This window comes from Bufo gargarizans, unplaced genomic scaffold (genome assembly GCF_014858855.1).
Source record: "Bufo gargarizans isolate SCDJY-AF-19 unplaced genomic scaffold, ASM1485885v1 original_scaffold_998_pilon, whole genome shotgun sequence".
Taxonomy (NCBI): Eukaryota; Metazoa; Chordata; class Amphibia; order Anura; family Bufonidae; genus Bufo; species Bufo gargarizans.
This window is the reverse complement of record NW_025334788.1, coordinates 139,431-164,926: the sequence shown is the minus strand read 5'-3', so window position 1 is coordinate 164,926 and position 25,496 is coordinate 139,431. Positions and strand designations below refer to the sequence as shown.

Sequence of the window (25,496 nt, the reverse complement as noted above, 5' to 3'; positions counted from 1 at the left end):
GAGTGGCCATCATTACTTTAAGAAATGAAGGTCAGTCAGTCTGAAAAATTGGGAAAACTTTGAAAGTGTCCCCAAGTGCAGTCACAAAAAACATCAAGCGCTACAAAGAAACTGGCTCACATGTGGACCGCCCCAGGAAAGGAAGACCAAGAGTCACCTCTGCTGCGGAGGATAAGTTCATCCGAGTCACTAGCCTCAGAAATAGCAGGTTAACAGCAGCTCAGATTAGAGACCAGGTCAATGCCACACAGAGTTCTAGCAGCAGACACATCTCTAGAACAACTGTTAAGAGGAGACTGTGTGAATCAGGCCTTTACAGTAGAATATCTGCTAGGAAACCACTGCTAAGGACAGGCAACAAGCAGAAGAGACTTGCTTGGGCTAAAGAACACAAGGAATGGACATTAGACCAGTGGAAATCTGTGCTTTGGTCTGATGAGTCCAAATTTGAGATCTTTGGTTCCAACCACCGTGTCTTTGTGCGACGCAGAAAAGGTGAATGGATGGACTGTACATGCCTGGTTCCCACCGTGAAGCATGGAGGAGGAGGTGCGATGGTGTGGGGGTGCTTTGCTGGTGACACTGTTGGGGATTTATTCAAAATTGAAGGCATACTGAACCAGCATGGCTACCACATCATCTTGCAGCGGCATGCTATTCCATGCGGTTTGCGTTTAGTTGGACCATCATTTATTTTTCAACAGGACAATGACCCAAAACACACCTCCAGGCTGTGTAAGGGCTATTTGACCATGAAGGAGAGTGATGGGGTGCTGCGCCAGATGACCTGGCCTCCACAGTCACCAGACCTGAACCCAATCGAGATGGTTTGGGGTGAGCTGGACCGCAGAGTAAAGGCAAAAGGACCAACAAGTGCTAAGCATTTCTGGGAACTCCTTCAAGACTGTTGGAAGACCATTTCAGGTGACTACCTCTTGAAGCTCATCAAGAGAATGCCAAGAGTGTGCAAAGCAGTAATCAAAGCAAAAGGTGGATACTTTGAAGAACCTAGAATATGACATATTTCCAGTTGTTTTATTGTTATTTTTTGTTATGTATATAATTCCACATGTGTTAATTCATAGTTTTGATGCCTTCAGTGTGAATCTACAATTTCCATAGTCATGAAAATAAAGAAAACTCTTTGAATGAGAAGGTGTGTCCAAACTTTTGGTCTGTACTGTATGTGGAATGTGAGTTTGTAGTCAGGGAGGCCCAAAGTGATAATATTACAGTGAGATATGTTCTTACACTTACCACCAGAACAATAGCTCTCACACAAACAGATGAATCTTAACACTCTATGTATCTTATACTCTAAATATAGGTATGCGTCAAACCAAGGTAAGTCAGGTCTCCCAGAGAATGTTCTATTGCATGTAATCCCTGACACAAAACAAGTCCCTGACACAAAACAACTTACGGATAGATCTCCCTGAGATCCTTTGCCGTGCGTGGCACTCCAAGTGCCGGCCTCATTCATGAAAGTACTCCAAGTACTTGTTATAAACCCCCAGAGTCTATTTTTAAGGCTTAACAATGTATCCCAGATACACAAAAAATAGTCACGGGTAGAGATGTGGCCAGTTCCCTCGGACAGGGCAGTGGACAAAAGGGATGTCTCTCTTACCGGATATGAGGATGGCTTTCTCTATCCCGGACGGAGCCCCCAGACTGAATGGATTTGGACCTTTCTGGACCTCTACGACCACCTTGGTTTGATGTCACTGACGTAAGGAGAGATATTTCTCAGTTGGCAATAATGTGACACAGACACAGGTATCTCTGAGAAATACTCTAACTTTATTATGCTATTGCTTGGCCTTATATAGGCAGTAGAAAAGTTTGCATAACAACAGCGTTAAACGAATCATAAAAGACACACATTGTTGCTCATATACATACTACCAGAACATCCTTATATGGTATGTGAACGTGCAGTAAGCAAAAAGAATAGGTTTTAATCAGTCACATATAAGAATGTACGCAGTTGTGCCGAATGACTCTGAATAAGGCAAGAACGTTTGTACTAGTTCTGGGTTAGTGAACCTAACTCACAGCGGGGGGAACTTTCCAACTTGAAACAGTGCGTGGGTGAGATTTTATAACAATCTTTTACATATTGAGAGCAGGAACAAGATGGAGTCACATTTCTCTTCAGACTGCACTGAGTTTATTGGAGATGTCTTGTATAGTTTTGAACGGCATAGGCAATATTCAAATTTGCAATATTTTGTGAATTTTTGGCCAAATATTTGTCATAAATTTGAAAATGTCAGAATTCGTGATCTCCAGTCATTTTTTACTTGATTGCAAAAATCGGCAATGTATTATATTCGCTATAAAAATTTGCGATTAGAATATTCGTGATCAACACTAAGGGGTAGCCAACTTTCCTATTGGTTGCTAGGGATGTTGATAAGTGCCGATATTCTGGATTCAAATTCGCGATTCGAATATTCGCGCTCAACACTAGTCTTATATCACTTTTCCATTATTTTTAACCGTAGCTAAGATCTCTTCTAATGGAGAAAGTTCTATCAAAGGGATCTCAGATTCCTCAGCCCTCTCTCCCTATTCCTCCTGCGGACCATTTCCAACTATCACTGCTTCCTCCGGTCCGAGGCCAGTAAAAAAAAAATTTCAAACCTCCATCCTGCTTCCCTTTTCGTGCAGTTCTTGTCATGACATGAGGAGATTTCAAATAGTGATCAATTTTTGTGGTCTCTAGGTTTCTGCCCTGTTTTTGCCAGAACTATGGAGTGCCGATTTTGCTTTGGTGCCATTATCTTCAATTATCTTCACTTTCTTTATTGTCTTCGTATTGACCTTTAGTAAATTTATTTATTTTTCTCCACGCCCCTGGAGTTCCAGAACAAAAGATATGTCCCGTTGCCAAGGGCAACCGTTGGAAAGAAAAGGACATAGAGAGCAGGGCGGCTCTCAGGAGATCCTATGTTTCTTGCATGTGTGCGCAAAGTCTTAAAGGATGCAGATGGACTGACCGTCTGGAAACAGACTGGAGTCAAGGCCAATGCATTTCTCTTAGCAACTACTTCATTGAGGAGAAGGGTGATGACTGCGCTGGAGATATTCCTGGACTACCCTCATCTCCTGTGAGTGCCGAATCTGTGACGACAATTGGTAAGATCATTCCGATTATCCCTTGTGTAGCAGACCCAGTTGTGTAGCCGACCCAGTGACATTGAGCCGGCGGCAGTGGCTACCTGCTGGGCCAGTGGGTAATATGTCACCAAGGTGAGAAACTGTTACGAAAATGTGTGACAATGTGGAAAATGCTGTGTCTGAACAGGCGGGTTAGCCTGATGTGATTGCTCCCTCGCAGGAATCTGCAAGGGAGAATGTTCCTGTGTTGCCGGAAGTGCCTATGACCAAGGCTAGATTTGGGATGGCGAAAATCTGAGATCCTATGCTAGCCCGGGTAAAAGGTAGTAAAACCTGAGACTGGTAGAATGATAAATGTTCGGGACAATAATGCAGATACTATGGACTATCCGGTGGTCCTCACTGAGGGTGAAACCCTGGTGAAAACTGAGACTGATGAACTTGGCAATGCAAAAGTGCTTATACATGAGGAAATGTTGGGCCATGATTTTCCTTTGTTCTGTGATGTGTGGGAAAGTGTAAACACTTCTGCAGTCAGTGTCAAAACTCCTGCAGAACTGGTACCTAGCCCTTTACATGAAGTGACCATTAGAAACAATGGTGCTAATAAGGTGCAAGGTGATTGTACCAAGTTTGCGTAATTGCATAATGAAAATGTGATGTCATGTGAAATATATGATGATGATGACATGCTTTTTTCATTGCAGGTTATGGACAGGGGAGAAGTGCCCCCTGTAGGTAAACATGTAAATAATGCAGAAGTGCGGATAAATGTTGTGAGCACAGAGTGGAGCGAATCTACTGTGGTGAACGTGCAGAACAGCGTGGCAGTCCTAGAGGGGGGTACCACACGTAACAGAGGTGGATATACAGTCTCCACGGGGTTCTTTGGTTGCTGGGGAGGTGTCCAATGTGGGAATTGGCTCATCGGTGCACCTAGAGGTCAGAGTTCATATATGACGTATGTGCTGTAACCGATAGCAACTTAGAGAGGGAAGCTACCATGTCATGGTCTTGCAAAATTAAGGTAGTTGCTAGTAGCGACCAGACGACAGTTATACCTGACGTGACGAGAGATACATGGGGAGATGTCAGGATAGGGTCTGAGAATTAGACCCAGGCAGTGGAAGACTTCCTGGCAGGTCTGACCAACTAAAAATAGCATGTAGAAGAGCATGACTGACTGCTGGCAGAGGCTCAATACCAGCTGGGCCTGGCAGGTCAGTACGGCTGCAAACTTGAAGATATTTTCGCCCGCTCTGCACAGTCCCTAGATACACTAGAGAAGGGATTAGCTCTTCTCGCAGAGCAACTGGAGAAAGCTCCAGAAGAGTCAAAGGAGGAGACTCAGAAAGAGATGAATGAACTAAAGGATCTAGAGTCACACATAGAAGCGGAAATTCTCCAACTTCAAGAGGAATTTGCAGCTTCTGAGCGATCCAGACGTCATGCGGAGCAGGAAAGAGATGAGATGGCTGATGAGTTCTCAAACACCATTTCAGGAAAATCTGCTCTCTTGGAGGAGAAAAGACATTTGGAAGCCAGGATTGCTCAACTTGATCTAGAATTGCGTGATCGGATGGTGGTCCTGGACCACCAGAGACAAATTGTGTCTAAGTTGGAGAAGAAAGAGAAGAAGTTTGACAAGCTCCTGGCTGAAGAGGAAAATACCTTGGCCCGGTATGCCGAAGAACGTGACCGAGCGGAGACTGATGTTCGGGAGAAGATCAAGGCCCTCTCCTTGGCTAGAGCCCTTGAAGAAGCGTTTGAGGAGCAAGATGAATTTGAGAGGCTGAACAGGCAACTCAGAGCAGAGATGGAAGATCTCATGAGCTCAAAGGATGACGTCGGGAAGAACGTCTATGAGCTGGAGAAGTCTAAGCGTGCTCTCGAGCAGCAGGTGGAAAAAATGAGGACTAAACTTGAAGAGTTAGAGACGAGTGCTTCTCGAGAAGACAGGTTGGCTCAATCAAAGGAAAATGAGAAACCTGAAGAGGAGATTCCTTTGAAAGATACCAAGAAGTCTAATCCAGAGCCAGTTAAGAATGGGTCTGGAGATGGTGGTGCCGTGGTGCTGGCTGAGGCAGAGAAGATGGAAGATGGTTCTGCGGAACCAGGTAATGTAGCTGATATGGATTCTGAATCCAAGAGACTCGTGGTAGTGAGTAGCCAGGACCTGGTCATGAAAGATATTCTCTCTGCCTTCAATGTCTTCCAGAAAGCCAGCGGTCTGCTGGGGAAGAAAATACAAGGAGACAGACGACCAGCATGCAGATGTTGTCTACTACTGTGAGATGGCTCTCCTGGAGCTTGCACGAATGGAGAACAATGTCCTGGGTGACCCTCTCTAGGGACTGCCAAAAGACAAAGAGTCTGTTAAAGACCCTGGTGTCCCCAGTACCTTACAACATTGAGAAGAAGAAAAAGGAGGCGTTAAGAGGGCAGGTATATGATACCATGTCCAAGAAGGATGAGAAGGCTCACAAAGTGAATGGAGACTCCAAAGAGACAAAGGCTGAAGAAACTAAGGCCAATGAGCTGGAGTAGGAGAAATTCTCAGATGTTGCAGAGATCAAAGAAGAGGCTGAACGAGAGTCTGCCAAAGTGGAAAAAGCCACTGAAGAAGCAGAGGTCTCTGAAACTGAAGCCAAATCCTGAAGCTAATCCCTGGGGGGAGTAAAGGAAAAAGAGAGATGCTATCTGTTGATAGAATAAAGAAACAAAGCGAGTGTGAACACCAGGTGACACCAGAATGGCTGAAAGGTGGTATAAAACTGACCAGCCGGATGTCCAACAAGAGAAGGAGGTGGGAGCTCCCCATGGAAAACACAGCTGTAAAGGTTACGGAAGTTAAAGATCATGGACCTAAGAAAAAATCTGACATAGAAGCAAGACAGAAAGCTAAGAAGAAGTTCTCCAGCAAAGGGGAGACAGAAGAGTCCCTTATACATTGTTGGCTCGGTAGAAAGTTAGTGTTTATGAAAAAAACAAGCTCTGCTAGACTGTGGGTGGCAGAATAGAGGGAAAAATTTGATACTGACAACATCTTCCAGAGGGCATGGTACGATGTGGGAAATTCCGGTCTGAAGAAGAGGGGGGTAAAGTCTAAGTAAAGTCCAGGAAGATGGCTTCAGCAACCACTCAAGAGGCCCTGTTATTGGAGTAATAAAAAATTACAGGGAATGTCATTAGCATTTTGGATTAGGAAAAGTTATACAGGAGAGGTACCACAAGTAATGTCACTGTTCGCAGCGCCTATGCAAAAAGTACACTGTATGTCACAGATATGCAAGGGTCCGCAGGTGAGCTGACCATCACAAACATTCTGGGCGCGGGCCTGCTGTTGACTCTAGATAACTTTTGCCTGATCGCACGTCCCCGTCACTGTCTGCAGCGGACACCGTCTACAGAAAAAGTACACTGGATGTCACTGATATTTTAGGGCTGCGCACACTTTACACAGGAGATGTAGCGCGAATAATTTAACTGTCCGCGCAGCCTATTACTCAGTATTTAGTGCAGGATGCGCTAAAAATATATATTGCTGCTGTCAGTCACAATAGTCTTTTTTTTTTTTCTGTCAAGCTACCTTGATTTTTATTTAATTAAAGGATCAGAAGGTAAGTGATCCAAGCAGACAATCTCATTAAGCAGAAGCATCCCTTTAGCCAGTTCACTGAGAGCCAGAACCAACAGCAGAAAGCTTCATTTGGCAGCGAACCTGGAATCAAATGCTGCAGACTGCCTTTTTAAACGGATTCAGCTTTTGATCCAATTTTTTTAATATATTTTTTAAATATCTTTGTTAATTTTTTCTGAACAAAAAAAATTATACAAATATATATGAAGGAAGGAGCATAGTATATATGTCTTTTACATCTCCTAATATGTAATCCCAATTGCATAAATACTAACGAATTAAGACACATTGGCCTAAATAGGCCAGTTAACATATAAAAAGAAAAAATGAAGAAATGCCCTGAGGCAATACTAATCTCCCTCCTCCCGTATAAGACAGACCTATTCCACCCCCCCCCCCCAAGCCTGGCCACGGCTGTCACAGAGGCGGCGGGCGACTACCGCCCGCATTCCATGATACGCTAGAAGTCAAATCCCCCGCCCCCCTTCCCCCGAATCCCACAATACCCTGATCAGCTCTGATTCTGCATGCCAGGGGTTCCATGAAAATTGCAAAAAGAAGTGGGGAAAGTGGGCAACCCTGCTGTGTGCCCCGCTGCAAACAGCCGGCAGGGGAAATCACCCCATTAATATTAATTCTGGCCACTGGGTCGTTATATAACATTTTCACCCATCCGATAAACTTTTTACCCAAGTTCATCTTGTGCATGATCTACCAAAGAAAGGGCCACTCCACCCTGTCAAAGGCCTTGGCGGCATCTAGGGACAGGATGGAGCGGTCCCCCCCCCCCCCATCTGCACGTTCAGAAAAGTCCTCCGTATATTAGTCTGAATTTGTCGCCTGGTGGATGAACCCCGTCTGATCTATATGAACTAGGCCTGTAATTACCTTTTTAGTCTGTTTGCGAGAACTTTGGCAATTATCTTATAATCTGCATTGAGATATAGGTCGATAGGCCTCAATTTTATTTCCATCCACCCTCAATTTCCACAGTTGTTTCAGGTCTACAGTCTTCACCTGTTTGGATTTGTCTGATCTTTTTGGAGGCCTTTTGATTGGATATTATAGAGACAAGCAGTTTGCCTGGGGCACCTCCCTCACAGAAATGCTCATATCCCTGGAAAAACAGTTTGTTCTGTGCCTTTTTCGTCATATAGTTTATATAATGATCTTTAGTGGATTTTAATTGGGCTCGCACGTTCTCATCATTATTTATTCTAATCCTACCTTCCAGATATTTTACATTTTCTTCCAAGCTTTTTTCCTATTTAAAGAACTCTGTTCTTTTCTTTTTAATTATACCGTAGTACAGCCCACGCAAATATGCCTTCATTGCGTCCCACACAAAGTGGATATGCATTGTACCAATATTTTCTCGCCAAAAATAGGCAAGTTCCTTATTTATCCTCTCTGTGTCTTTTATAATGGTTAACCAGTGAGCATTCAGTCTAAACGGTCTGACTGTACCGGGTTGTCCCCCCATCTTAATGTCCAGTAGGATCAGTGAGTGATCCGAGATTCCATGAATCTCGTATTTCATTTTCAAGGTTAAGGCGAGCATCTCACTATTAGCCAGAGCAATATCAATTCTGGACATGGCTGTATATGTTTTACTAAAACAGGAAAAGACTTGCTTATCGCCAGATGTAATTTAACCCTGTTTCCTCACAAAACCCACGAAGTAAAGAATATTTTCCCTGCTTATATTTTGCGGCAGTGGATATTCTGTCTAGTTCAGGGTCTAGTACACAGTTAAAATCTCCGTATACCAACACTGGGCACTGCTTTCTATTATACATGAACACAATCAACTGGTTAAGGACTGTCATAGCAAATGGGGGGGGGGATATATCGGAGGGCTAGAATGCACTTCCTGCCATTCCATAGAGAAAGATAAATCTCCCATCTGAATCAATCAATTGTTCCAGCGGCACATAGTCAACATTCCTATGAACATATACACTAATCCAGCGGGAGTAGGACGAGAATCTGGAGTGGAACTGGTACCCCGCCCATTTCTTTATTAAGTAATCAGGGGTCTCTGGTGATGCGTTTGTTTCCAATAGTGCTACTATTGCGGGGAGATGTCGAGTAATCAGGTCAAAAACTATAACCCGTTTTTTCCTATCTTCTAAACCGCGTACATTCCAAGTTAAAACTTTATCATTCATTACGTTATGGGGCTATAAGAGAGTCGTCCGCCGTCTCTTCATGGCAACCGTGACCATTCCCATCCCCCCTGAGATCATTTCCAATCCTTGCCTGTTGAGTAACAAAGTCTAAAAACACATTGAAGGAGGGGGATGGTACATTATGAAACTGTTTATAATGGGAACCATGTGTGATCCACTTCTCCTGTAGATTATAAGGGAGTTTTTGGACAATTGGATTGACAACTCTGGCGGTGTCCAGGAATGCTAGTCCTGGCAGATCTCCTTCTGCCTGAGCAACCTGTACCTCTATCAACAAGTCACTGAGTTCCCTGAGTTTCTGGTAACCCCTACCAACTATTCTGGGAAAACTATCAATTCTCTTATATAAATCACTTTCTATAGCTTCAATTTACCCATAACACTCATCAAGTCTTTCCCACGCCATTTTTAGGCATTTGCCCGAATAGTTTATGTTAATGTCTTGGATTCTAACCCTAACTCCTTACTACAGGAAAGATCTAAGTCCCTTATGGCATTTTGGAAGGAGGCTCGCCATTCCCTTTAGTTCTCGGGACGATTAGTGAACTTTATAAGTCCTTTGGTTACCAGCTCCTGTTTAGCAAAAAACTTAGTGAAGTCCATGGCGGCCTGGTTAGTGCCAATACTATCCAGTGCATTGTTGCTATGCTGCATGTGTGGTGTATCACCATACCTTTTAGTTTCTGGCTTAGGGAAGTCTGTATAATACCATTCTGACGCGAAGGTTGTCCCTTTAAGTCAAAGCGAAGGTTGTAGCTTCTGTTTGTAGGGAAGCAGTTGTGGCTGGCACCGATTTGTCGCACACCATCCTGCTGGAGGTATTGTGGTTCGAAGTAGGATCTTTGACACTCTGTATAGGCTGGCTGATACAGTATGCTGAATCATAGTTGTCATCTGTCCTAGGATGCTGATGGACATATTATGAAACGCGCTGTGCTGGATCTTGTTGATATAGGTCTTGCCCGAGTACTTCGCTGTGTTTTTCAGATTCGAGGAACTGCATGGCTTCTAGGAACTCTGCTTTGGCTACTGTGGCTGCTGCTTCTTTCTCTGCGGCAAGTTTTTCTAGTGACGCTTGAAGGCATGCTGTCTCTTTTTCCAGTGACACTTGCAGGCATGCTCTCTTTCTTTAGTTGCATCTGTTGTGCAGCAAAGGAAGACCTTACTTTTGCAGCCTCAGCTTCTGCATGTACGAGAGCAGCCTTTACTTTTATCAAGGACTTGCTAGAGCAGCTTTCTCGTGACCTGGTCCTGTATGATGATGCCTGGCTAGCAGATATTGTGTGCCTTTTGCTGGCTGCCTAATGTCTCTGTGCGGACTCAGTCTATGTAGAAACGGACTTTAGCGTGGTCTAGATCGGGCTGCACTCTCACTTCTTGGCAGCCGCTGCAACCTTGTGCGCAGGACAAGGCTCCATATAGTCAGATCCACTATCGCTGGTGATTAGCATCTGTTTTACTGTTCTGTGTTCATACACAGTGTGCAGTCTGACATTTAGCATAAACCATTCCTGTCTTCCAAATAAGTGACTCTTCTTTGTATTCTAACTTGTTTATTAGTCAACAGATTGTACAAGTGTGCAATTGATTGGTAAGCAGGATTGTTGATTGATTGGTAGAACAGGATTGTTTGATTGGTAAAACTATAAGAATACAAATAGCATGTATAAGTATTAAGCATAGCTTGCACTATTACATTTGCATTAACCCCTTCAACCCTGGGCCTGTTTTCACCTTCCTGCCCAGGCCATTTTTTGCAAATCAAATCAATAAATGTGTCACTTTATCTGGTAATAGCTTTGGAACACTTTTACTTATCCAAGCAATTCTGAGATTGTTTTCTCATGACACATTGTACTTCATGATAGTCATAAATTTTAGTAAATATATTTCACCTTTATTTGTGAAATAAATCCCAAATTTACCAAAAATTTAGAAAAATTCCCGAATTTTCAAATTTCAATTTCTCTACTTTTATAATAGATAGTGATACATCATATAATAGTTATTATTATTAGAATTAACGGAAAATGGAGATGAAATTTCGGAATGTAACTTTTTGGGCAGATTGTATATTTTAATCAATTATTTCCAGTAGCAAAGCAAAGGTTAACAGCCAAATAAAACTCAATATTTACTGTATTACCCTGATTCTGTGGTTTACAGAAACACCACACATTTGATCGTAAACTGCTGTACGGGCACACGGCAGATTTGGAAGGCAGATATAGCTGAACCTGTTTTTAGATGCCATGTCCCATTTGAAGCCCCTGTGATGCACCCCTACAGTAGAAACTCAAAAAAGTGACAACATTTTGGAAACTACGGGATAAGGTGCCAATTTTATTGGTATTATTTTGGGATACATATGATTTTTAATTGCTCTATATTCAGTTTTTTTAAGACCTGGTGCCCCAACTATGTCTATAGAAGACTCTTTAGATCTTGTAGTGTGTCATAAATCCCCAACGTAGAGGCCTCCAACAGGACATTTAGTGCAGAGAATCAGATAAACAACATTGGATGTAGAACATGTGAATGTCCCAGGGATCCTATATCCTGCTGTGTGTTGGGGATCCGGATTTTATCTGTTGTCATTATATAGGAACAGGTTTTGCATCTTCTTATGTTACAGGGAAGGGTTCCTTCAGGTGACTACCTCTTGAAGCTCATCAAGAGAATGCCAAGAGTGTGCAAAGCAGTAATCAAAGCAAAAGGTGGCTACTTTGAAGAACCTAGAATATGACATATTTTCAGTTGTTTCACACTTTTTTGTTATGAATATAATTCCACATGTGTTAATTCCTAGTTTTGATGCCAAAAATAATGAAAATAAAGAAAACTCTTTGAATGAGAAGGTGTGTCCAAACTTTTGGTCTGTACTGTATATCAAGCTGAAAGCTCAAGGGTAGTGTCTTCTCTGCTGCAGCTAAAGGGGGCAAGTCTCAGCTCTCCCTATCACAGCTCAGGAGGCGTGTCTCAGCTCTCCCTATCACAGCTCAGGGGGCGTGTCTCAGCTCTCCCTATCACAGCTCAGGAGGCAGTTGAAGGATTAAACTGAGCATGTGCGGCCATCTCAGTGAGCAGGTTAAAGAAATAATAAATTAAAAAACAGCAGGTGGTGCTATGCAGATACATAGTGGCAATGATCAATTTTTTATTGCATGCAATTACAAAAGTATTCAGATGCAGGTGATAGTGAAAACTGTAGACAATTTTCACGGGAAAACCCCTTTAAGGAAGTCTAGCTACCGCTCTGTTAGCAAAGAAACCTATAAAAAATCTGCAAGTTTGGTTGAAGAGAATAGCTCAGACAGTTAGTCATTTTATGATTATGTAAAACATTTCTTTTTTTCAGCTACAAAACTATCTGACCCGAAATTATGTTGAGACATTTGGTTCACACAAGAGGAGATTCTGCATTTCAGAGGAAATTGTATTGAAATAATCAACATTTATGCATATAAACGATATAATAGGAATCTGCTGAGAATGTGCTGATTACAGGATGAGGCCAAGCATCTTTTCTTTCTTATCAACGTATCTGTGGATCTATCCTCAGGCCAATAGTGTGGTTAGCCACTGCGAAAATAAAAAGATTAATTCATAAAAGTAACATTGCATTAGAGATGGAGCCAGGATCACAATTTCACCCTGGCGGCAATAACCAGCTCATTCCACCATGTTCTCAATAACGTTTCATGACTTTTTCGATTACCATAGGAACTCTTTCAAGGAAGTTTTTAGTATATTGTAACTAAATCATTCTAATATGAAACTGTATTTAGGGAATCTTACATTATTCTGGAGGTCTATTTGTTTTGGGGTCTGGTCTGGGGTCTGTATTTATTCTGGGGTATCTAGATATTCAAGGATTTGTATTCTGGCGTAGTATATTCACCAGCTATCAAGCCAAGGGATGATCCAGATGCATGGACACCACCCCAGAGAGAGTAAGTAATAGAAGCAAAACAGAAAGCAATCCAGCTCCATCGGAAATTTTTTTTTAATCTCCTTTATATAGAATATTAAAAAGGCACAGGTAATTGTAGTGAGTACAAATGACGTGTTTCGATCGACTAAACGATCCTTATCATAACGTGTACACGTTTAAGATTAATGTTGAACATCGCTTAGTCGATCGAAACACGTCATTTGTACTCACTACTGTTACCTGTGACCAGTGTTCCCTCTAAGCTGCGCGGGTGGGCGGCCGCGCAGCAATTATTGTGGCCCCGCTCACAATTTTATAATGCCCGCTCACTCAGCCTAGTTCGCTAACGCTGCTGGCAAAATGCCAGCTCTTGTCGTCACTCGTCAGACTCATGTGCGTGACGGCGCCGACGTCCTCCTCGTAGTCTTGTGCAGCTCAGCACAGCGGGGCGCGCCTACATAACGTCAGTCGTCACTGTGTTCTTTAACGTCAGACGTCACACACACACCGCAGCGCTGTTCGCGCACTTATTGGCGCTGCAGGATTCGTGGGAGAAGGAAGGGAACTCTGAGGAGCGTGGGCACAGAGTTCGCTGAGGTAGTGGTTTTGGATTAAGTGGTAGCCTAGGCAGCTTTACGTCTCAGCCGTGTCTGGTATGAAAGAAATTGAAAGACTGTGCTGGGCTGGCGGCGTTGCTGTTGCTGTGGGCTGTGGCAGGGCCGGGGGTGAAAAGGGGAGAAAAATAAGTTATAAAAAAGTCTGATAAATACCAGTCTGAATGAAGGACTGTTAAAAGGGTTAATAACTACTGAAGGCCCTTCACAGTAGTTATTAACCCCTTTCAGCAGTCCTCCAGTCACAGTATTTATTAACCACTTCAGCAGTCCCCCATTCACAGTATTTATTAACCCCTTTCACTAGTCCCCTCTTCAGTGAAGGGGGGACTGCTGAAGGGGTTAATAAATACTGTGAATGGGGGACTGCTGAAGTGGTTAATAAATACTGTGAATGGGGGACTGCTGAAGTGGTTAATAAATACTGTGAATGGGGGACTGCTGAAGTGGTTAATAAATACTGTGACTGGAGGACTGCTGAAGTGGTTAAGAAATACTGTGACTGGGGGACTGCTTAATGGGGTTAATAACTACTGTGAAGGGTCTTCAGTAGTTATTAACCCCTTTTAACAGTCCTTCATTCACACTGGTATTTATCAGACTTTTTTATAACGTATTTTTCTCCCCTTTTCACCCCGGCCCTGCCACAGCCCACGGCAAAAGCAGCGCCGCCAGCCCAGCACAGTCTTTCTTTTTTCCCCCTTTAGGTGTTTAGGTGTTAGAGCAATCTAATTAAAGTTCCATTTTAACACCTAAAGAGAAAGGAAAAAAATAAAACCTACTGTTTCTCTAGATGACCTTATGTTGATAGTAGTGTTAATAGAGTCTCAATGATTTGTAAAAATAGTGTAGATGCTTTAATAGACCCTTTAGACTCTATTACCACTACTATCAACATAAGGTCATCTAGAGAAACAGCAGCTTTTTTAAATTATGTTTTTCCTTTAGGTGTTTAGGTATTAGAGCAATCAAATGAAAGTTATGTTTTAACATAAGGGTCAGAAACTGGGTTTTGTTTAGCCTCTTGGTTATTAGTTTTTCTATGTAAGTTCTCTGGATCAAAGATTTTTTTTTCCCTGTATGATTTTTATATGGAGAGCAATGTCTAGTGATCACAGAGAGGACTATACTGTATTGTATGGGATGGCGCTGAGGTTTGTATGCTCTTTGAAGTGACAATTATCTTAGGTTTTCCTATCGCCCACCTTTGATGGCGCTGTGCCCAGCTCTGAGCCGACCCCGCTCAGCAGCTGCCAAGGCTTAGAGGGAACACTGCCTGTGACTCTAATGTTTTTACTAGTGCTGAGTGAATCGAACCATCCGAATGTGGAATTCGATCAGAAGTTCAAGAAAAATTAGACTTGCAGCGAATCCAAATTTCCTTGCGCTTCGTGGTAACAATTTTTTTAGTTTTTTTCTAAAATGGCAGCTGCAAGTGTTACAAAGTGAAAGTAGGAAGCCTGGAAATGCGAGATCACCCATAATGCCGTGCAGCTAGCCATCCCGCAGATGTTGCTGAAAACTGTTTGAAAAAGAATATTGGATAGGGAGAGTGCAGGGGCAGTGCAGGGATATGGTAGGGAGAGTTTTTTGAGACTGTAGGGAGACCATAGGGAGAAAGTAGGGAGACTGCAGGTTGCGTGCATCTCATTCATAGTTAATCAGTTATTTTATACATGGACTTACTGTGCGTCAGACTCAATATTTAAGGGCGGTCTAATATATAGTTTATTTTGTTCAACTGCTGCCACATTTATAGTTAATCTGTTATTTTACACATAGGCTTACTGTGCGTCAGACACATTCTTAGTTAATCCGTTACATTACAGTTCAGTTACTATGGCCAACAGACAGTTGCCTGGGCCCTCCAAAGGAAAGGCAGTAGAAAAAATGTTGTTGTAGCTGGCACAAGTAGCAGCAGAAGAAGTGGGTTGTTACAGCCACAGAAACAGGCCAGAGCTGCCACTGTCATCCATTTTGGCCAACAATCCAACTGTACTGGAATGTTTGACTCGGGCTTCAACATCATCTCAAGTGACAACAGGTACACACAGCCAGGAATCTTGGGTTCTTCTGACACCAAGCTTACTTGGCATGGCCTAGGAACTGCTTTTGTGCCCTCACCTGTCCTGAACCTGCCTCTTGTTTTTGCTGCTCCTTCTGCTAGCCAAGTAATGTATGCTGCTGTCTGTACTCTGCTTTTCACAGAGATGAGCTTTGTGAGAACAGTCAGCAGTTACAGGCCAGCACAGACTTGGAGGAGAAGTCTGCTGCTGACTACCATTGATGACAATCGGGTGGGAGCACATGTTGCAAGAGGTCAGGGAGCATCACCCTGAAGTGGTGTGGGAAAACCATGCCACTCATTTAGTGTTACAGCTTGATGCACCAACTGCTATATCTCCCACTGGCATGTACCCCCTCTCCAGCAGTCAGGGCTCGACAACATCACCAGAAGGAAGCTGTCATTCCTTCCCGTCAACTTCAATGTTGTCTATTGCTTTTGATGCTCCTCCTCATCACTTGTTTAGACAGCTATCGATCACCAAAGCGATTGCAAAAAGATAACAGTATGCGTGCCCTCATCCAATGGTGCAGAAGCTGAACGTGCACCTGGCCAAGTTGCTGGCACTACAGTCCCTCCCTTTCCATGTAGTTGACTCTGCACATTTCAGAGAACTGATGGCTTATGCCAAGCCAAGGTGGAGAGTCCCAAGTCATCATTACCTCTCTAAAAAATCTGTATCAGCCTTGTACACGTACATTAAGCAGAAGGTTTGCCAGTCCATGGGCCTCTAGGCGTCTTAAAGAGTTCACGCCAGTGCTAACTTATGGTGTTGCAACTATGGTAAAGGACAATGTATGTCGTTCACAGCCCACTGGGTAAATGAGGTTCTGTCCCACCAGAAGGCCAGGTGATGGCAATTCACAGAGGTCCTCCAGCATATGATCTGTGCAAAGCTAGGAGTTGTCGCATGGTTCTGCACCTGCCTTGGCGAACGGAGCCACATCGAGAGGAACTGGTAAGTGTCATCAATAAAGAAATCAAACACTGGCTGCCTCCCCGGCAACTGGAGATAGGAAGAACATTTTGTCTGCACTGCATTAGGGGGGGCACATATCTTCAATTTCATTGTCACCTCGTTCCTCAAGTCTTCCACTGAACTGCAAGAGCTGTTAAAAATGTCCAGGAAACTGTGCATGCACTTCAGCCACTCTTACTGTGCAAAACATGCCCTCCTTGAGCTACAAAGGCAAAATGCTCTTCCCCAACATCGCCTGATATGCAACGTTTCTACCCATTGGAACTCCACACTCCATATGGTAGACCGCCGTTATAAACAAAAGAAGAGGGTCAGCGATATCTTAATGCTGCAGACAGACGGGTCTACTCTCTGGTGTAACTTCTGCGTTATTCAATGACATCTCGTGTGTGACAAGTGTCATTTGCTCAGGCCCTTTGAGGAGGCCCCTTTATTTGTCAGTGGGCAGAACTACAGGATGATTGATGTCAATCCATTCCTTCACGTCCTGGAGGGGAAGCTGACAAATATAATTGGAGAGGGGACAGAAGACATGCAATCTACATTTCATGGCCACCTGAGCCGTGAGGGGGATGAACTGGCAGAGGAGGATGAGAACATAAATGGTCAATAATTTTATACACAACTACACAGTCAGTATTTGGCATCAGTATTTAATCAGTATTTGTAAGCCAAAAGCAGAAGTGGCTCCAAAAGAGAGATAAAATGGAATGGAATTATTTGCATCTCATCTGTGTTTTGGACCCACTCCTGCTTTTGGCTTACAAATACTGATTAAATACTGATGCCAAATACTGACTAAATACTGACCGTCTGAAAGAGGCTTTATGGATTCTCAAAATACTGGATTAGTTTTTTTTTTTTCTTTTAGTTTTCTTTTCTTCTGATGAATCAGTAGAACGGAAAAATAAACAGTGATGCGAACACATGTCACTGCTACTGCTGCTGCCCCCCCCAGTCTGTCACAAGGCCACTATTATCCCTGTTTCTGCCACAGCTGTTCGACTCCATCCCCACTCTGTTTTGGGGCCACAACTATTATTGTTACTGCCACTGCTGCTGCTGCCACCTGCTCCACTGTGTTATCGGGCCACTATTTTCACTGCCACTGCTGCCACCCTCTCCACTGTGTTATGGGGCCACTATTTTCACTGCCACTGCTGCCACCATTCCCACTGTGTTATGGGGCCACTATTTTCACTGCCACTGCTGCCACCCTTCCCACTGTGTTATGGAGCCACTACTTGAATCTTGGGGCACTGTGCTGTTAAATCCACAGCAATAAATTAGACCTGACGCTAACATTGACCTGTAATACTGACACACAGTAAATCTACAGCTAACAGAAGGGCGCTGCCTCCATTTCTTTATTTTGTTCAGCTAAAGAACCATTGGACTGCAGCGGTGCACACAGGTTTTTTGCTTTACTGAAGGCTGCTGTATGCTTTTCTTTTTGTTTAACAAAACGGATTAGCTTTGAATGTGTGTGGACTACAACGTGATGCATATGGCGATAAAGTACATCTGCCTATAATACTGATAGCACAGTACCTACAGAAAGGATTAACTTTGAAAGTGGGTGCACTATAGCGTACTGCACATGTCGATACACTCTCCCTGCAATCTCCCTGCAGTTTAACTTCCAAGCTTTCACACTGTGATTGGGGTTTACCAAGTGGGATGAATAGGATTAGGCAGAGTGGCCTGGGTTTACCTGATTGATCGTGATTTGTGACAAATTGATTAGTGATGAGTGGCATAGGCAATATTAATTTTTGTGATATTTCGCAAATTTTTCACTTAATATTCGCAATAGATTCATGAATTCTAGAATTCTGGATCTCCAGCTATTATTTTCGCAATTGTGCAAATCGGCACTAATGATGTGCATATTTTTTTGCGCAATACATGCAACTTCACATTTTATTAGGTCTGAGTAGATATTACTGATTGGTGCACTAAGTATTGTTGTGACATCACAGCACTATGTCTGTAGCATGTAGGTATGGACAGCAGAGAAACAGTAAGGTCCCTTGCAGACGAGCGTGTCCGCATTAGGTCCTGATGCGTTGCGGATGCGTTCAGTGAAAACTGCCCGATTTCACAAGCAAGTACATTCAGTTTTGTTTGTGATTGCGTTCAGTTGTTCAGTTTTTATCACGCGAGTGAAATGCGCATTGATGCGTTTTTCATGCTCGTGATAAAAATGGAATGTTTACAAACAACATCTCTTAGCAGCCATCCGTGAAAATCGCATTGCACCCACACTTGCTTGCGGATGCGATGCATTTTTCATGCAGCCCCATTCACTTCTAAGGGGCCAGCGTTGCGTGAAAAACGCAGAATATAAAACATGCTGCGATTTTCACGCAATGCATAAGTGATGCGTGAAAACCACCGCTCATGTACACAGCCCCATTGAAATGAATGGTTCCGGATTCCGTGCGGGCGCAATGTGTTCACATCACGCATTGCACCCGCGCAGAATACTCGCTCGTGTGAAAGGGGCCTAATCCCTATCACACTACCTAACACCCTGCACTGGAATCAGCCACACTATATCACTATCTAACCTACACTGACTATCTCCCACTAACTATCTGTATTATATAGGAGCTAACTATCTAATGTAATTATATAAGGAATAGGATCCAGATGAAAGCACAGAGCACAGCGATGTCACTGCTCTCTCTGTCAGAACTGCAAAAAAACTGCAGAAAATGGCTGCTGGGGAGGTTCTTATATAGTAAAGGGGTAGGCAACTTTCCGATTGGTTGCTAGGGATGTTGCTAAGTTCTGACAAAAATATTGCAGCCTTCTCATTGGCCGACAAGCAAGAAGGGAGGTTACTGATGGGAAAAAAAATCTAGAATATTCGCAATTACAAATATATAGCACTATATTCTACATCTTCGCGAATTCTCGAAGTGCCGATATTCGCGATAAAAATTTGTGAGTAGAATACTCGCAATCAACACTAGAATTAATTTAAAAAAAATCAAATTTCTGGCCTAATCTAATTTTTCTAAACTTCGCTCATCTCTAGTTTTAACTAAAGAAGGAGATTTTAATTTGCAGTCCAGTGGAGCTGGATCGCTTTCTGTTTGGTTTGTTTTCTGGCGTCTGATCTGAGTTATATATTCTTTTAGTCAGTCTGTATTTATTCTAAGGTCCCTATTTAATAAGGCGGATTCCAGCAGTAAGACTGGAGCAGCTTCAGAATGGCAGCAGGGAAATCAATGAAAGTATGGTGTCTTTTTTACTTTAAACCTACTGTAAGCCACATAAAAATGTTGTACCAACTGGACGACCACTCTAAGTGGTCTGGTGTCACTCTGTAGTTATTTCTGAGGTCTGACCTCGGTCTTAGATTAGGGTGGCTGGTTTAATATCTGCATTTTTTGGGGTCTTGTCTGAGTTTAAATTTATTTAGGGTCTTTGAGGCCTGTATTTATTCTGGGGTCTGTAGTTAGTCTGTAGTCTAGTCTTAGGTCTCTATTTTGGGGGGCATTCCAAGTTTTTCTGGGACCTATATGTACTCTGCAGTCTGGTCTGTCATCTGTATTTCAAGGTGCAATCCAGAGTTATTCTGGGGTTGGTAATTATTTTGTAGATTGTTTCTTCTTGGGTCTGGTCTGGGGTCTGTATTCTTTACAAGGTGTGATGAAGGATATAAGCACTGTGTGATTGGGATATAGAAGGTGAGCAATGTTTGGGGGAATGGTCTATGTAAATATGTATCATTGGACGAAAGTGAGTGAATTTCAATCTACAGAAGTGATTCCAAAGTAACAGAAGTCATTTCTGCATACAGTACTTACCATGCTCTGTCTTATTTTTCTGTTAAAGCACGGAGGTAAAATTCAGCTTCTTGAGACTCGGTATAGGTTGCTGGCACAATGACATATTCCCCTGGAGGAAGCTCCATCTGACCTGATACGTCACGGTAAGTAATAAAATCAGATACAAAAACCGGATTGTTTTTATTGAGGAACTCCTTCCCCAGAGGACTTTTGTCTGAAGGTAGAACCTGTTGTATAGAGAACACAATGATGACTATAGAGTAATAGTGTAACATTAGCATCAGTTACCATTATCTCTGTATCCAGTGTAAGTATCACATAGCGGAAGAAAAATGTAATAAAGCCTACATGGATGGTAAAATGAATCCATTATCCAATATATTTCTATTTATTGGCTATTTATATAGTGATATTTAGTAGCAGCTGTGGTTGCAGTAGTAGTGGTAGTAGTAGTAGTAATGGTAGCAGAGTTATAGTAGTAATAGCAGCAGTAGTAGTAACATTAGTGATAGTAGGGTGGAAGTAGTAGTACTAGTAGTAGTAGTAGTAATAGGAGTAGTGTTCGTGGTAGTAGTGTTAGTGGTAGTAGTAATAGTGGTAGTAGTAGCAGCAGTTGTACTGGTAATAATAGGAGTAGTGGTAGTAGAGTAGTAGTAGCACTGCTGCTGGTAGTAGTAGACATAGTAGTAGTGGTGGTAGTAGTAGAAGTAGTAGTAATAAGACTAGGGCAGTAGTAGTAGTGGTAGTAAAAGTAGGAGTGGTAGTAGTAGTAGTGGTAATAGTAGCAGTAGTGGTAGAAGTAGCAGCAGTGGGAGTAGTAGTAGAGTGGTAGCAGTACTGCTGATAGTAGTGGAAATAGTAGATGCAGTAGTGGTAGTAGTAGTAGAAGTAGTAGTAATAACAGTGGGACAGTACTAGTAGTGGTATTAGTAGTAGTAGAAGTGGTAGTGGGGTAGTAGTAGTAGAAGTAGTAGTGATAGTGGGATAGTAGAAATAGTAGTGGGATAGTAGTAGTAGTAATTAGTAGTAAGAAAAGGTGGTGGTAGCAGTGGTAGAAGTAGTAGTGGTAGTGAGGTAGTTGTAGTACAAGTATTAGTAGTGATAGTAGGGTAGTAGTAGTGGTTATAATAGTAGTAGTAGTAGCATTAGGCATAACAGTGTGCAGTGGCCAGAGAGTTCCTTTCAGAAGTGGAACATAATAAAAAATAATAACAATAATAATAACAAAAATTCCCAACAACCTTATATACATAGAAGCCAATGTTAAGCATTTTCATATTATTCTTCCTTCGATTCTTCTGTGTCAGAGACACAACGAGAGTGCGTTTCTTGGTGGCATCACCATCTTTAGCCTTCAATTGTATCCGGTACTGGGGGTTGGTGCTAAATCCGGCTGAGTGTGAAATAACATAACAGTGAAGGATAATAATATATGAATAGTAGTGGATGTAGTACTTCATATTCCAGGCACTGATACTTTCTCCTGTTAGATCCTATCTATTTATGTATAAAAGGGTTGACCACTTTTGGCAATCACATTTTCCCAAGTATAATTAAGACATTTTTAAATAATATTTAAAAAAATGAAAACAATTTCAAAACACGGTCCTCTCCTCTATCTGGGAAAAGCCAGCTCGGCAATGTTATCACAGACATTAGTCCCAGGCGTCTCCTGTGTGAAACAGCAAAAACCCATCAGCTACGGCTCCCACCTCACTCCGGGGCGGGCACCATCTTTAAAGACACGACATCCGTTGTACATGCACGATGCATGTTGTCAAGGGGTTAATGTTTTTACTATGTGATTGTAGTGAAAGTCTATGCATTTGGTCTCTTCATATTCGTACTGACCCCCAGAATAAAGTGACCCTGTTAGTTTTACTGCATAGTAAATGTCATAAATACAAAACCTCAAAAAAAGGAAGAATTGTGTGTTTAAATTTCCCAATTTTACCCAACCTATAATTTTTTTTACATGTTTCTCGGTACATTATTATTGATAAGCAGCATAGGCAATATTAGTTTTTGCAATATTTAGTGAATTTTTGGCCTAATATTCACCATAAATTCACAAATTCTAGAATTCGTGATCGCCAGTCAAAATTTTTCTTGATTGTGAAAATCGGCAATGTAATATGCGCGTATTGCGCGTGCAATACAGGCGCGGCTCAATTTTGCTACATTTTTCATGTAGCACTATTCCAATCACACTACCCAACACCCTGCACTGGAACCTATCAGCCACACTCTATCACTATCTAACCTACACTGACTATCTCCCACTAACTATCTGTATTATATATATGAGCTAACCAACTATCTAATGTATTTGAATAAGGATCCAGATGAGTCAGCAAAGCACAGAGCACAGCAATGTCACTGCTCTCTCTCTCTCAGAACTGCAAAAAACTGCAGAAAATGGCTGCTGGGGAGGTTCTTATATAGTAAGGGGTAGGCAACTTTCCTATTGGTTGCTAGGGATGTTGCTATGCTCAGAGAAAGATATTGCAGCCTTCTCATTGGCCCACAAGCAAGCAGGGAGGTTACTGATGAAAAAAAAAATCTAGAATATTTGCGATTATGAATATATAGAATATATATTCACGAATTGTCGAAGTGACGATATTCACGATAAAAATTAGCGATTAGAATATTTGTGATCAACACTATACATTATATGGTACAATAAATGCCCACGTTGACATAAAAATATTAAAGTTATGACTCTTGGAAAAGTGGGGATGAAAAAAAAAATGACCAAAAAAACCCTAAAACTGCCTGCAGTGAGTTGGGAGTAATCCTCCTGGTTGTGTAGTACACAAAGGATGGACTCACTTCATAAGATGCGTTGTGGGATTGTAGACATCTGTATAACGTATGACGGTGGCAGGCATGATTTCGGAGAACACACATTCTTACCCAAACCTTTCCTCCCTCCATCGCTGATTCCCTTCTTCCAGCTTCCATTGAATTCTGTCAGGGACCACTTAAAGTTGTCACCAGAGCACGCCTCGCTCAGTTGGAGGTTACAGATCTCCAATATTTTAAACCTGTTCCTATACTCCTCGAAGGGCATCCTGCAAACAACCAAAACTATGTGTTTCACAAATTTCCAACTTTCCAAATTTAAAGAGGACCCATCACCTCTCCTGGCATGCCTGTTTTAGTAACATTTATGCTGCATGCCCCGGAGGAGAGGATGATGGGAATGGTAGTGATACTGGTTGCAATAATTATTCACAGTGGCGATCCTCACACTGATGCTCCCTAGGGACAGGGCCGTGATAGAAGGACGCACCCTTTCTTCCCTTGGGGCATAACCTAATGTTGGGGCTCCTGCATATTGGTAGTTGGGGTGCCCTTGGTGTTGTGGGTTTGGTGCTGGTGCTAGGCAGGAGATATAGGTGCTGTGGCCCACATATAGTGCCGGAGTCAGTAACCAGGCCATTTGTAGAAAAGAACAAGTCTCTCCTTACTGGGAGTTGTAGTACATCCACCAGATCTAAAGAGTTATCTCCCAAGGAAAGAAAATCATCTTGCGTGCGCTTTTTTTTTACCACCAGGATGACCATCTAAGTGTAAACGATAAATCAACTGGCAATCTAATACTGCCTCCGATTACACGCTTGTTCATCTGGCAATTCAGATCTTTCAGCATGCCGGCGGCAGATCGTGCTGTGTAATAATGATCTGCCCCCCGGCACACCGCCGTCCTACACATGGACGAGCGATGGTATAGTGATGGCTCTTCCCCATGCTGCAGAGTTATTTAACCCCTGGAAGGGGTAAGGAAGACATTTGCTATTACAGGAAACATGATATATAGAGTTTGGTTAGGAGTCTCTGAATATCTGGAGTTCATCTGAGAAAGATTTGGGGTAACATGCCTCTCTCAGTTCTATAATCAAGAAGGAGTTAAAGGTTATGCGTCTTCAATATCAGATCAGCAGGGGTCCGACACCCAGCACCTCCACCGATCAGCTGTTTGAAGAGAAGGCGGCGCTCTATGTCAGCACCGATTCCTCTTCATTGCACTGCACTTCGCCTCGGAAATGGAGTGTAATACAAGTACCCGCTCAATTCACCACGCTACTGGAGACGAAACGTAGTGTAATGACGAGGAAGCAGCGCCGCCTCCTCGTCTTACTGCTGATTGGCGGTGGTCCCGGGTGTCAGACCCCCGCCAATCAGATATCGATGACCTATCTTGAGAATAGTTCTTCAATATTAACACAACACAACCCCTTTAAGGCTGCAGGTTTTGGAGATTGGATGGAATTGAATATTGGTTAAATTGTCACCCTTGATAGATATATGGTTTGGTTTTAGGATTATTTCAAATAAACAGTATGTATTTTTTCTCTCTCGCTCTTACTAAGGAGTGGGATCAGTTTGTGGATTTATCTAGGTAAATATAACTGTATTTCTATACTGATTATTGATTCTGTGTTATTTTGATATTATGAAATAAAGAAAAAAGTTAAGACATTTTTTACCTTTTGCACCCTTGCCTGGCCATATAAACAGTAGTCACAGGCAGTTGGTAATGAATACACCTGGCAAGACCCTGTATGAAGGGGCAGCGAGCAGGTAGTGTTTATGGGGCAGACTGTTTGATACAAGCTCTTTTGAAAATGTCCCATGGAAGAAAAACACGTAAGCGGCAGTCACCAGAGATAGGTTTCTTTATTCCAAAATTCTCACATTACATCGCGGACTGCCCCATGCCTATATCGATGTAATGTGAGAATTTTGGAATAAAGAAAACCACCATCTCTGGTGAGTGCCGCTTATGTGTTTTTCTTCTGTGGGACATTTGCAAAAGGCTTGGATGCAGAGCACCACCTATAGTGGGAACAAGGACCTGACTTGGAAGAGCTGAAAGTGGAACTTGGGAAGTCTGTGCTCTAGAGGTTGTTTATGCTTGATACAAGCTGATAACTCACCAAGCTTCTCCATCTTCCTTCTGAACATAGAGTTTTGCTTTTACGTCAGGAGCCACCTTCCCCCACTCCGGGGATCTGAGAGGACAAGAAGAAATCATGAAAATCAGGAAATTCCCTTTTAGACATTAATTTGCAAAGACTAAAGTCCAGGGAGTGGAAACCTTCCGTCACACGCGGCCAGCATACTCAAACATTAT

At 42.6% G+C, this 25,496-nt stretch overlaps 1 protein-coding gene across 1 annotated transcript in view; it reads right to left on the bottom strand.

Moving 5' to 3' along the window:
* Positions 1–12,093: 12,093 nt before the first annotated feature.
* LOC122924302 (calpain-8-like) overlaps positions 12,094–25,496 on the bottom strand; it is a 77,491-nt gene continuing 64,088 nt past the window's right edge. The window contains exons 8-12 of the mRNA XM_044275254.1: positions 25,300–25,374; positions 23,273–23,430; positions 21,595–21,746; positions 20,372–20,580; positions 12,094–12,540 (exon numbers count right to left, since the gene is read on the bottom strand). Coding sequence (XP_044131189.1) covers positions 20,383–20,580; positions 21,595–21,746; positions 23,273–23,430; positions 25,300–25,374 — 583 coding nt within the window. The 3' untranslated portion in view covers positions 12,094–12,540; positions 20,372–20,382. The remainder of the gene's footprint in view (positions 12,541–20,371; positions 20,581–21,594; positions 21,747–23,272; positions 23,431–25,299; positions 25,375–25,496) is intronic.